This window comes from Eulemur rufifrons, chromosome 7 (assembly GCF_041146395.1).
Source record: "Eulemur rufifrons isolate Redbay chromosome 7, OSU_ERuf_1, whole genome shotgun sequence".
Taxonomy (NCBI): Eukaryota; Metazoa; Chordata; class Mammalia; order Primates; family Lemuridae; genus Eulemur; species Eulemur rufifrons.
Genome location: NC_090989.1, coordinates 265,971,519 through 265,985,998, shown reverse-complemented (window position 1 = coordinate 265,985,998; position 14,480 = coordinate 265,971,519). Strand labels below are relative to the sequence as shown.

The 14,480-nt window shown below is 32.8% G+C and overlaps 1 protein-coding gene across 1 annotated transcript in view; it reads left to right on the top strand.

The window, feature by feature from the left end:
- Positions 1-14,480, top strand: part of SHOC1 (shortage in chiasmata 1) — an 80,741-nt gene that overhangs the window by 14,600 nt on the left and 51,661 nt on the right. Inside the window, exons 5-7 of the mRNA XM_069472151.1 lie at positions 6,868-7,033; positions 7,227-7,334; positions 9,039-9,196. Of these exons, the coding sequence (XP_069328252.1) occupies positions 6,868-7,033; positions 7,227-7,334; positions 9,039-9,196 (432 nt within the window). The remainder of the gene's footprint in view (positions 1-6,867; positions 7,034-7,226; positions 7,335-9,038; positions 9,197-14,480) is intronic.

The following is a 14,480-nucleotide window of genomic DNA, read 5'->3' as shown; positions in this document are numbered from 1 at the left end:
TTAAAGTTTATAATAAAAAGCATCAAGCCCCTGTCATCATCAACTACCCCTATTTTTTCATTCCCCAGAGGCAGCCACTTTCAACTCTTTGAAACAGAGTTTCAAAGGAAACTCTATTTCTTTTGCCATTTATTTATGTATCTGCATGTCGTGCTTATACTGCTATTTCTTAATTTTTTTTAGTTTTAGGCTTTATCCATTGACCTCTCATCACAAAAATAAAGATGGAGCTATCTTCACTCTTCTACACCTTTACCACCATGTACACCCACACTTTTTGTTGTCCACTCTCCCAATGTAGTTATAACTCTGGTTAGAACAATATTCTGTATTTATAGAATTGTATATATAATAGAATTGTATATATTATAGAATTTATAGCTGAAAATAGTATTGCGGTGTTCAATGATTTCTGTCTTATATAATAGTCCCTCCTTATCCAAGACCCCCAGTGGATACCTGAATCCGCAGATAGTACCAAACCCTATACAGTGTATACTATGTTTTTTCCTATACATACATATTAAGGATACCATTTAATTTGTAAATTAAGCACAGGAAGAGATTCACAATAACTAATAATAGAATAGAGCAATTATGTAAAATAAAGGTTACGTGAACACAAGAACTGCAATATGGGACAGTCAATATGATAACCAAGATGGCTACTTAGTGGTGAACAGTTGGGCAGTATATATAGTATGGATATGCTGGACAGAAGGATGATTCACATCTTGAGTGGGGCAGAGTGGAACCACATGAGATTCATCACGCTACTCAGAATGGCACGTAACTTAAGACATATGAATTGTTTATTTCTGGATCCATTTAATACAGTAGTTTTGGACTGCTGTTGACAACAGGTAACTGAAACTGCAGAAAGTGAAACAGCAGATAAGGAGGGGGACTACTATATTCCATGAAGTTATTACTTGTCTTCTGTTTTTCTTAACTGTCAATGTATTTACTACATAGAACTTGGTCCTGAAATTCTCCTCTATTTGTCTAAATCTCCTCTTAAAACATTCACACATAAGGTGTACCAATAGTTCCATCTTTGGAATTTTAATTCTAGAACCAGTCATTATCACCATCATCCTTGGGGTTTCTGTTCATGTCTTTCTTTATATTGGGCCCCCTGTTTCTTCAATCTTGTGGCTGTCAGTTTATTCAGTTTACTTCCTCCTCTCAGTAGAGGACTTCTACTTGCAGTGTCCTTCCTGAGAATAGGTACATGGGAGGTAAATTTTTTTTAAATGTTTTTTGGAGGTAAATTTTTTGAAAACTTCCATGTCCAAAAAGTCTAAATTCTATCCTCATATTTAATTGATAGTTTGGCTAGTTATAGAATTTTAGATTGGAAAGAAAATTTTTCTCATAATTTCCAGGGCATTGTTCCAGTTTATTCTAGCTTCCAGTATTGCTGTTGAGAAGCCCAATGCCACTCTGATTCTTAAATATTTTTAACATGATCTCCTTTTTATCCTGAAAACTTCAATGATTTTTTTTCTTCCAGTTCTGAAATTTCACAATGGTGTGTGTGCCTTGTGGGTCTCTTTTCATATATTAGGTTGGGCACATGATGTATTTATCCTTTCAGTCTGGATACTCTTACACTTCAGTTTTGAGAAATTTTCTTGAATTATTTCTTTGATGAATCCCTTCCTTCAGTTTTCTCTTGTTCACTCTTCCTGAATCTCCTATTGTTCATTTATTGAAGTCTTTTTTAATGTCTTTCAATAAAGTTTAAAATTTTTCTTCATAAAGGTGTTACATATCTTTTATCAGATTATTCCTAAGTACTTTATTTTAGCTGCCATATTAATTATATTTCTAAATCAAGGTTTGTGTTTACTGTTTGTGTATAACAAAAGGCAGTTGATTTTTACAGCATTCTTATATTCATTCACCTCTTAAACTTTCATATTAATTCCAATAATTAATTCTAATATACTTAATCATATTGTCTGTGGTTAATGGCCATCTGTTTCTTTCTTTACAATATTTAAATCTTTTTTTGTCTTACCATGCTGGCTAGGACTTCTAGTACATTATTTAATAGAAGCAATGATAAGTTGCCATCCTTATCTTGTTCCTGACAGAGAAGGAAATGCTTCTAACATTCATATTTACATCATTTTCAGTGGTGAAATATTAGAAATATTAGAAGCATTTCCTTTATTGGGTTGAGGAAGCTTCCTTCTGTTCCTAGTTTGACAACAGCTTTTAATCATGAATGATGATTGGATTTTATTCATGTTTCTGCATATACTAAAATATCTACATCTTAAATATATAGAATGCCCGTTTACTAAAAACTTTTAATCCTGTAATCCAAAGATAAATTGTTTTACTATTGTGATTATACTGTATATTCATTATATTATTTTTACATGTTAACATTATCTTGGGAACATTTCATTATATGCTTAAGTTTTCTTCAAACGCATGTCTTTCAATGACTGCAGTTTTAAATCTCTTGTATGTGACACACATTTCCCAATTTGAGAGCACTAATGCTTTTAATTTAAATTTCATAAATGTATGTTCTTATTTCCAATTATTTCCTTAGAATAAATTCCTGGTAATGGAATTATTTGGTATATTTTTTAGCTATATGTTTATGAGCATGGTATGAGAATGCCCTGTTCATGCCAGCCTTGTCATTGAGTATATTACTGCTGATGTTGTGGTAATACTTTTAAACCAAAATGATGGGCAAAAAATTATATTTTGCTTGCATTTAAAAAATTACTAATGTTTATTGGCTATTGAGATCTTTTTCTTTTGTGAAATTATTCTTTCGTCTATTTTTCTATTCATATATATTATCTTTATATATAAAAGTATTAATAATTCATATAAATTAATAATTTATATATAAAAGTATTAATATGTTTAATTTGAACCTAACCAATTCTGCCAACATTTTACTTTATGATTTCTTTCATTCCTTTTATAATTAAGAAAATTTTTTCTTAATTAGATAAATATTTATTTCTATTTTCTTTAAAGTGTGTTATTTTATTTCAGATTTTGGCATATGTTTAAAAGTATGATTAAAAAATATTTTTTTCCAAGTGTTTTGGCCATTGTTCCAATATAATTTATGCAATACTTCTTCCTTTCTCACTGATTAGAAATGCCACTTGCATCATATACTAAATCTTTATCCACATTAGAGTTTGTTTCTGGTATTTCTATTATTTTGCCTGTTGTGTCAGTATCATATGGTTTTAAGTATTAGATACATAATAGTAACACATATTAATAGTCCCCTTTTTTTTTTTGTTTCTTTGCCCTATTCTCATACCTGTATTCCTCCAGATTTACTTTGTAAGCACATTTTCAAGTTCAAAACAGACTTCTTGGGTAATTGAAATGGTAATAGGATCCTTTAAAATTTTACCATAGTTAATCTTTCTAGCCAGGAAAATAGTTGATCTTGTCTATTATTCAAGTTTTTTTTTAATGATCTGCAGCAAAGTTTTGTTATTTTCTCCATATACTTTCTAAACATTTTTGTTATGCTTAATCCTTGATATTTCATACAAGTGGACGTCAAAAGTTCATGTAGAAATGGAATTAAGAGACAAAAGTTCAAAATACAAACTTTGTTTCACAACATAAGCTCCCTCAAGGTCAAGGTACTTTTGTAAGCAACAATACCAACCACTTAGCCCATCCCTAAAGAACTGAGGATCCTGGGACTTTAGCTATGTCACTGCAGTCTTTTTTACATTATTAATTGAAGAAAAATGGGTGCCCTTTAAAGATTTTTTAAGATTAGGAAACAAAAAGAAATCAGAAGGAGCCATATCAGGACTGTAAGATAGATTGCACATGATTTCCCATTGAAACTCTTGAAAAATTGTTCTTGTTTGATGACAGGAGTGAGCAGCAACAGGATCATTGTTATAGTGGAAAAAGACTTTCTGTTGAAGATTTCCAAGGCATTTTTCTGCCAATGCTTTAACTAACTTTCTCAAAACACTCTCATAATAAGTAGATGTTATAGTTCTTTGGCCCTCCAGAAAGTCAATAAGCAAAATGGCTTGAGCATCAAAAAAAACTGTTGCCATGACTTTTGCTCTTTTCTTTTTTTTTTTTTAATTATGTATTGGTTTTTGTTTTCGTTTTTTATTTCAGAATATTATGGGGGTACAAACGTCTTGGTCACATTAATTACTTTGTACAGTTTGAGTCAAAGTTATAAGTGTGTCCATCACCCAGATAGTGTGCATTGTACCCATCTTGACTAGACCACTTCCACCCCTTGGTGGTCATTGCTTTGATTGTGCTTTGTCTTCAAGATCGTACAGGTAAAGCCATGTTTCGTCTCCTGTTACAGTTCTTCAAAGAAATGCATCAGGATCTTGATCCCACTTGTTTAAAATTTCCCTTGAAAGCTGTGCTCTTGTCTGCAGCTGATCTGAGTACAATGGTTTGACACCCATTAAGTGGAAAGTTTGCTCAACTTTAATTTTTCAATCAGAAGTGTGTAAGCTGAAGCAATTGAGATGTCTATGATGTTGGTTATTGTTTCTGCTGCTAATCATAGGTCCTCTCCAATTAGGGCCTGAATATGACAAATTTTTTTCCTTGCAAATTGATGTGCATTGTCTGTTGCTGCAAGCTTCATCTTTAACATCATCTTGTCCCTTCTTGAGTTATTCATTTGTAAACTGCTGATTTCCTTGGGTCATTGGCCCCATAAACTTTTCATAAAGCATCAATGATTTCATTATTCTTCTACCCAAGCTTCATCATAAATTTGGTATTTGTTCCTGCTCCGATTTTAGCAGAATTTATGTTGCTCTGATAAGGGCTGTTTTCAAACTGATGTCTTATCCTCCTTAGTGTCTCAAACTAGATCATTTTCAGATGTAATACAAGTTAGCATGAGTTTCTTTGGTGCAAAAAATTTTTGCAATCCGTGCATGGTTTTTTCATAATATGCATTTTCCATGAACTTTTTGAAGACTTCATATATTGGTGAGCATTACAAATGGATTTTTTAAAGTTAATTTTTATGACTAGGTTTTTATATGTTAGAAACCCATTAACTTTGTCATTTTATCTTACAACTGAGTGAACTCCTTTATTTGTTTTCATTTAGTTACCTTGAGTTTTCTAGGTAGACAAAAGTATCCTCTGCAAAGAATAAACCTGTCTTCTTTCCTATCAGTAGACCTCTTTTTTTCAGCTTCTTTTCCTAGTTAACTAGCCAAAAAATTGTTTCCTGGTGACAATTTAACCCTCCTCTACAGCAGAGGTATAGTCTCCTTATATCTGTGTAGACACATAGTAGTTGTAATAAAGAAAGAACTCCAGGGAAAGCCATATAACTGTAAGAATGTAAGGAAGTATCACCCTTGGTAAGACAACCATGGTAGAATGATAAAGAACATTGGTTATGGTGTGATGCTGCCCTCAAGTGGTTCAATTAAAAAAGGGTGGTTGGAAAATAAGACCTCGTAAGTGATGTGGGATGTCCCACATAGACTCCCAGAAATATGAGAATGAGGCACCAGATAGGGAAGATGACTGGAGCGTCTGTGTTTGGAAGTGGAAGGTGGATAGGGGATATAACTGTTTTGGTTTTTACCATTAATATATGACTTTGCTATTAATATATTAGTAATATATTAATATGTTGTTAATGAATATTAATAATTCATTAATACTTACAGAATAGATTATAAATAAACCATCTTTAATTTTCTCAGATAAGCCCCTGTAGACATGGAATTGATTGACTAGCTTTCTTTGGTGTGTCATGGGTAGCTTTTGGCCATGAGATCGTCAAGAACTTACCAGGTTCAGATAAACAATCTTTCAGGAAGCTAGTTTGTGTCACAAGTTCACAACTTTTGGCATATCAAAGGATGTTCCCTGGCTGCCAGCCTTACATGACGTGGTTATTAGGAACATGTATACCAATTATGTAGTTGACCATGGGGGACACCTCTCCTGAAAACTCCATACTATTCTTCTCTCATGCCATTCTATTAATACATGACTACTGAAAAGCCACTGCCCAGAATAAAAGACCTTTGCTCCCCCCTCAAGGTGGCTTTCACATTTGGGAGCTTTCTGAGTAGTTCCTCATCTGAACTTACATTTCCCTTTTTCTCTATCCACTCAGGAACTTATTGAAGAATGGGGGTAGGTTTTATGTTCCCTTCTATGGCTCAGAAACTTAGTTCTCACAGTTAGCCAAGATTCTAAATTATGCCAAGTATGGCAGAGTGGGGATGTAGAGGAGAAATTTATTTGAGCAATTAACTGTTAGCAGTAGTGTTTCTTAATATGTAAAATATTATATATCACACTTCTCAAGTAGATACTTTGCTATGTAACTTTCACTGTAATTAATTTTATAGCAATAATGTATGAATAACTTTCAAATGATAGAATCAGAGTTAGTCTTATTTGTAGGTTCCATAGGCCACCTCCATTCCCTGCATGTCAGAGACTCTGGGGGATGGATTGGAGACCCTTAAGGGTCAGCAAAAGTCAAATGCTTTTACTTCTTAAAATTTTACCTGGGCTACTCCTGGCTATTTTGAAGCACAAGATATTTTCCTCCCTTGATTAATCTTTATCAATCAAGTATAAGCCATTACAACTCTTGGAATATTTGGCTACTCTTCAGTGTACTAAATAATATTAAAATGTCTTACACTTTTACCTATATTCCAGCACTATGCTACTTGCTTTAAATGCAGAGTACAATGTAGAACTGAAGAATTTGAAATGTGTTTGAAAAACTCAACTAATAGCTGATTATAGTAACTCTCTAGGTCAGTTTGTGTAACTTTTAGATTTTTTTCATATTCTTTTACATTTCTTATTTCTTTTTAGATTTATCTATTGATGATGAAGAAATAATTTTCATAAATAGTTTGATGACTTATAAAAATCAGCTACCAACTTCGCATACTCTCTGGGATAGACTAAAACTATTTTTGGTAAAGGATCCCCTTTTAGATTCCAAAGGACAGATCTTCACAGAAGCTAATTTTTCCAGGTACTTAACTGCTCAATGATGTAAATATTTTTAAAAGGAGAAAATAGTCTTAGTATGATCACAAGTTTAGATGTTATCAATAATAACATTTTATCATTGCTTTACCTGACTTTAATTTTAATCATTATGTTTTGATTAGCTACATTCAGTATGTAACTTGCTTTTAGTAAACACTAATAAATGTCTTTTTAAGGGAATGTTTCTCTTTCCAAGAAGATTTGAAAGCTTCTGTGAAAGAAGACTTTTGTATGGATAAAGAGAACTTTTGTCAGGAGAAACTAGAAGATACAGTAGGTTTAAATATTTTTTAAATATTTAAAGGTTGTAATATTTTTCTTCCAATAATATTTTTATAAAAGTAGTGAAGCACGCTTTTGTGAATTTTAGTAATGTACATTGGGTGTCTACAATTGTCAGATTAGAAAGATTTGATAATGGAATGAATGTGCATAAATGTGAATTAAGGAGTCAAATTTACTCCTAGGCAGTGATTCTCAGTCTTGGCTGCACACTGGAATTATCTGGGGAGTTAAAAAAAAGTTGAAGCCTGAGTCCTACCCAGATGTATTTTGATTTAATCAGTGTGGTATAGGAAGTTTTAAAACCTCTCCCGATAATTCTAATCAATATATCTGGTATAAGAAATTAAGTAGTAATGTCTAATTTACAAATTAGAGGCTGGAGCTAGAAATGTTGATTTGTGAGTTATACATAAGATAGTGCTTGAGCTATAAGAGAAGCGATCTCTTTGAGGGAGTAAGAATATAGATGGTCCAAGATGGAATGTTAGGTGCTGCCAGTGTTTAATAAGGAAGATAGCATCTTTTGCACAGTAAGGGTCAAACTTCTCAAATATAGCCCCTCCTTTTTAGCATACAGTTGCAATAGCACACAAAATTGTTATTATAATACTAGTATGTACAGAATTCTAGCTGGGCATGGTGGCTTGCACCTGTAATCCTAGCACTCTGGGAGGCCGACGTGGGAGGATTGCTTGAGCTCAGGAATGCGAGACCAGCCTAAGCAAGAGCAAGACCCCATCTCTACAAAGTAGAAAAATTAGCCAGGCATGGTGGTGCATGCCTGTAGTCCCAGCTATTTGGAAGGCTTAGGCAGGAGAATCCCTTGAGCCCAGGAGTTTGAGATTGCAGTGAGCTATGATGACAACACTGCACTCTACACAGGGCAACAGAGCAAGACTCTGTCTCAAAATAAATAAATAAATGATTAAAAAAATTTTTTAAAAGAATTCTAGCAGTTGAGAATGCAGTAGCTATTTACAGTTTAATGAGCTCAAAAATCTAGACCCATATAGATTAGATGCATGCACAAAGTTACTTGAAAAAAAATTTTTTGAGGATGACTGAAAATTTTTTATATTTGGGACTTTTCTTAATACATTCATAGGAATATATATTATATATAATGGACTTAAGGCATTTGAAGGGTTTCCTTACAATTAAAATTTTATCATGATGGTAAAAATACTAATTCATCTATTGGTCCCTTTCCTCCAGTTCCCCTTCACCTCCCCTGTTAACTCTGAGAGTTGTGCACAGAGTCTCACTTGTCAAGGAATCCAGTCTTGTTGGAATGAAAGAGAAACATATTCCATGGAGTGCAGTAAAGATCCATTCCATCCTATCATCTCTTCACTTCTCCCCATTTACCATCTCTCATCTGCTGCAGTGATTGTTTTTAATTTAAAATGTTTTAAATTTGCTATTAGCCAAAAAGAAGATATTTCTGCATCTAGAGATGTTGTGCATCACTAATGTAATGAGTGACCATATAAAAGACATTATTTAGACAGGACATTGTTTGTAATAGAATATATTCCTGGCTGCTACATTTATGTTTTTTAAAAGTATGTATAGCATTAAAAATCCTCAGTATAAATTTAGTTTAAAATTTGGTACACCATTTAAGCAAATATTATCCATTTATGAATTCAAAATATTTATTTGGAAAATCTCCCTAAAACCTTTTAAAACTATACATTATTTCAGCCATCAAGTTTTCTTCTTAAGGATGAATGCTTAATACCTACAAGCATCGAACAAGAAATTGCTATTTCATCATCCTCAGAACTGAAGGAGTCATTAAACTTAATGCCAGAAATAATAAATTATGTAGATGAAAATGAACAGCTTTTAAAAAAAGGTGAGAATTAATTTTAAAATGTATTACTTGTAAAAACCACTTGATTATGTTTGTTACACAGGTTCTTGTTCATTAAAATACTCTCTGAACCTCCAGATTTTGTAAAAATGTTCTGAGGTTATATGTTAAAATCTCTGAATTATTATTAATGAGATTCTTTTCTCATTGTCATTCTGTTTATATGACTTTTTCAGGCTTAAGACTTCTCTGAAATGAACCTGCCATTTCAAGATAATTATACAAATAAGACTAAAACACCTATGACTATACTAATTTTTTAAAGATTTGTTTTCTTATATCCAATGGAGACACTATCAATTTCTATACTGACTTTAGTTAACTATAGAGAGGCTCACAGTAAGGAACTCAGAGTCAGGATTCATGGAATCAGATGACTGGGAGAGTCATAACCTAGAATTTACATGGATCATCCTAGTTAGTCTTAATAAATATTATTGAGTAATTTTTAATGAAAATTTCAGCCCAGATATTTAACTGGCCTCCCATAAATTCCATTTGAAATGATCCAAGATATAAAATATCAGGGAGGAATGTAAGGGGGATCTCTGATATCCATTGAGAACAGGGATGCTTGCTATCAATAGACCACATACTTGAAGTAATTTGTACAGATAAGACTAAATCAAGTTAATTACTGGTCAGCCTACAAGTCAAAGCAAAGGAATGAAAAGCCAACCTGAGAAAGTGGATCAAACCCATACCAGAACTCAAAATACATCAGAGCAGGGTAGACCACAGGCTTGCTAGAAGGACACAAATCTCAATTCTATAAATGCTAATGAAAAGAGCAGCAAATGACTTTCCTGAGAGATTATACTGTTTTACCTCTAGCCTTCACTTGGCTCAGATGCTATACCACGTACAACAGAGATCATTACCACAGAGGACTTCTAACAAGGAAAGTTATGCATTGAAAGGGCAGGGGATGGGCAATGTCCCAGGTACCTTTGAGTTGTGATGACAATAACAATAAAGCTGCTTAGGACAGCAAGAAAGGTACCTGCTACAAGGATATCTCAAGTAATAGCTCTCTCCCTGTTTCCCATTGTCAAATGGTAAATAAAACTATCTATAAATTTGCCTATTTTGAACATGTAATAAAAATGTAATCATATAATATGTGGCCTTGCTGTGACTGGCTTCTTTCACTTAGCATAATGTTTTCAAATTGATTGATATTATAGAGTATATCAATACTTCATTCGTTTTTATGGCCAAACAGTATTCTGTTATATAGATATATCACATTTTGTTTATCTGTATATCTGCTGATGGACATTTGGTTTGTTTCTACCTTTAAGCTATTATAAATAATCCTATTATGAACATTCATGTACAAGTTTTTATACACACATATGCTTTCATTTCTATTGTGTACTTAAGAGTAGAATTGCTGGATTATATAGTAATTCTGTGTTTAACTTTTTGAGGAATTGCTAGACTGTTTTCCAAAATGGCTGCACTATTTTCCATTTCTACCTGCAATTAATGAGGGTTCCAATTACCCAAATCGTCTCCAAACTTGTTTTTATCTGACTTTTTAAATAGCTATCCTAGTGATTGTAAAGTTGTATCTCATTGTAGTTTTGATTTGCATTTCCCAGATGGCTAATGATGTTGAGTATCTGTTGATGTACTTAGTGGCCATTTGTATATCTTTTTTGGAGAAATGTCTATTCAGATCCTTTACCCATTTTTAATTGGGTTATTTTTCTTTTTATTGTTGAGTTTTAAGCTTGTCTTATTTATTTTTGTTCCTCCTTTTCTGTCCTCTTTTGGATTACTTAAATTTTTAAGGAGTTTTTTGGACAAAATTATATACATTTAAGGTATACAACATATTTATATATACACACACATTGTTAAATGTTTACCACAATAAAGCTAATTAACATATCTATCACCTCACATAGTTACCTTTTTGTGTGTGGTGAGAATACTTAAGATCTACTCTATTAGCAAATGTCAATTGTACAATACATTATTATTAATTATAGTCACCATGCTATACATTAGTTCTCCAAAACTGATTCATCTTATACCTGAAAGCTTGTACCCTTTAACCATCATCTCTGCATTTCCCCCCAACCCCCAGCCCCTGGTAACTATCTCTCCCCTCTATTTCTATAAGTTCAGCTTTTTTAGATTCCACATATAAGTGAAATCACACAGTACTTGTCTATACATAATTTATGAGTTTTGTCATGAAGCAGTGTTGAATTTTGTCATATGTCTCTTCTCCATCTATTGAGATGATCATATAGTTCTTGTTCTTCATTCTGTTAATGTAATGTATCACATTTATTGATTTGAGTATATTGAATCATCCTTGAATCTCAGGAAAAAACCTCACTTGATCATGGGATGTAATCCTTTTAATGTTCTTTCAAATTAGGTTTGCTAGTATTTTATTGGGGATTTTTGAATTTTCTTTTTAGAATTCTGGTTTTTTATTTTAATCATGGTGTTAAAAAATTTTTATCCTGGCCGGGCGCGGTGGCTCACGCCTGTAATCCTAGCACCCTGGGAGGCCGAGGCGGGTGGATCACTCGAGGTCAGGAGTTCAAGACCAGCCTGAGCAACAGCGAGACCCCGACTCTACTAAAAATAGAAAGAAATTATCTGGCCAACTAAAAATATATACAGAAAAAATTAGCCGGGCATGGTGGCGCATGCCTGTAGTCCCAGCTACTCAGGAGGCTGAGGCAGTAGGATCCCTTGAGCCCAGGAGTCTGAGGTTGCTGTGAGCTAGGCTGACACCACGGCACTCACTCTAGCCCGGGCAACAAAGTGACACTCTGTCTCAAAAAAAAAAAAAAAAAAAAAAATTTATCCTGTTAAAATGGTGTATTACATAAATTGAGTTTGGGATGTTAAATCAACCATGTGTTACTGGAATAAATCCCACTTTTTGTTACTAGATTATTGATTTTGTGTCTATATTCATAAGAGATGTTGACTTGTGATTTTCATTTCTCCTAATGTACTTGTCTGGTTTTGGTATCAGAATAACACTGGCCTCATAGGATGGCTTATGGATCATTTGTTCTTCTTCTATTTTTACTGGTGACTGAATAATTGATGTTAATTTTTCCTTAAATATTTGGTCAAATTTATTATTGAAGGCAACAGAGCAAGGGTATTGCTTTCTGGGTAGTTCTTGATTACCGCAGAATTCTATTTTCTGACAAAAAATACAAAGATTTATAGTTTAAAAGCTAGAGAGATAAATTGTCCCACAGATCACTGCAGCTCTGTTCATTTTTATTAAATGTTTTTCTTATTGTAGTTCAGATTGGGTAATTTGTATTGCTCTGTCTTCAATTTCACTGACTCTTATGTCATCTCTAATTTTCTGTTAAGCTCATCAGTGAATTTTCTATTTCAGATATTCAGTTTTAGAATTTCCATTTGTTCTTTTTTATAGTTTCTCTTTCTCTGCTGAGAATTCCTATTTGTGTATTCATTACAACCATATTTTTCTTTACATCCTTTAGCATAGTGATTACTATGTTATATTATTACTACCTTAAAATCTTTATGTACTAATTTCAAAATCTGAGTCATCTCATGGTTAGTGTCCATTGACATATTAGTATTTTTGTTGAGTATAAGTCACATTTGCCTGATTTTCAGTTTACTAAACACATTCGGATTGTATCTTGATTTTGCACTTGATACATTACAGAAACTGTATTCTGCTGTGTTCCTCTGAAGAGAGTTGATTTTTTTGTTGTTGTCTTAGTAGTTTGTAAATTTGGCTGAACTAAAACTACAAACTTTGTCTCCTCTATGATGGGAGAGAGCTGAAATCTCTATTCAGTACTTTTAGCCTTATCTGAAGGCTACATGCGTAGTTCAGGAACCAGCTAGAGATTTAGGCAGAATTTATATGTAGAGTATAGGCTCCTCCTCTGCTGCTTTCTCCTTTCCTGAATTTCCCCCTTTACTTTCCAGCTGCTGTGGTTACTCTGTAGAATTGTCCTCTAATTCTTCAAAATTATAAGACTGCAGGTTTTTATCCAAGTTCTAGTTGCCCCAGATAGTACCAACTAGGTCCTCCCTTCAGATGAGAAGCGGGAAAAATGTGAGCTTCACTCAGTGTCAATTCCCTTCCAGTTTCTCCCTGCTTTAGACTATAAGTACCTTCAGATAATCATTTTATATATTTTGTTCAGAGTCATAAATGTTATCTACAGGAAGACTGGCCCAATAGGAGCTATTGCCAGAAGCAAAACTCCATTCTGTTTTATAAATTAATATTTTTATCTTTTTGTCTTCTAGTATTCTATTAATGACTCTGGTCCACAGATGAATTTCCCCTCCCCATCTCCTCACTTGAAACATTTTATGTATGTTTATTGTCATTTTAATAGGATTTGGAAGGCAGAGCTAATATGTGTGTTTTCTGCTATCTTGAACCAGAAGCCAGAATATAATTTGAAAGAAATTAATTATAATCATCATTTGAAACATAGATTAATCTAATAAAAGTAAAAGCTGAGAGTTTGGAGAAAGGGAGAAAGTTTTGATGGAAAAATATGCTAAGTTTCTCATGTTAATAGGGGAACTGTGATGCTGTCTTTTTTAATTGATAGAAAAAATAAAGATTAAAATGTATATATTTTAAAATTAATGATAATGCATGGATTTAAAATATGATGTATAACTTCCAAACCAATAGAGGAAAAAACCTCTTAGCAGTAGAATTAATTCTATGGAAAATAAAAGAGAGCAAAGGAACGAAGGGAGTTGGAAGCATAAAATAAGATTATAAAAGTACTACCTTTGTCTAAGTAAATGTAAATGGGTTAAACTTCTCTATTAAAAGATTGATTTTTACATTAAATAAAAAAATTAAATCTAATTACCATATTTCTGCGATTCTAAGATACCACCAATTAATTGTAAGACACATTATCAACTTAAGAATTTTTAGGGAAAGAAAGAAACATTCTAAATTTACATACTAATTGTTAGATGCATCACAATTTCACAAACAACAAAATATGAAAAACCATATCTTATAATCAAAGAACTACCATGTATGTTGTTTATAAGAGTTGTGCCTTAAGAAAAAGGAAAGCCAAAAGTTAAAAAATAAACAGATAGGCAAAATGTGTCAAACAGCTGAAAGAGAGAGGGACAGCAGCAAAATGTCAGTATTAATATAAACAAGTAGAATTCCAGCTAAATGGGGCATAGAAAGTAATTATATATTGATGGAGATTAAATCCTTCAAAGTGATCTCATTCTTTGAAGT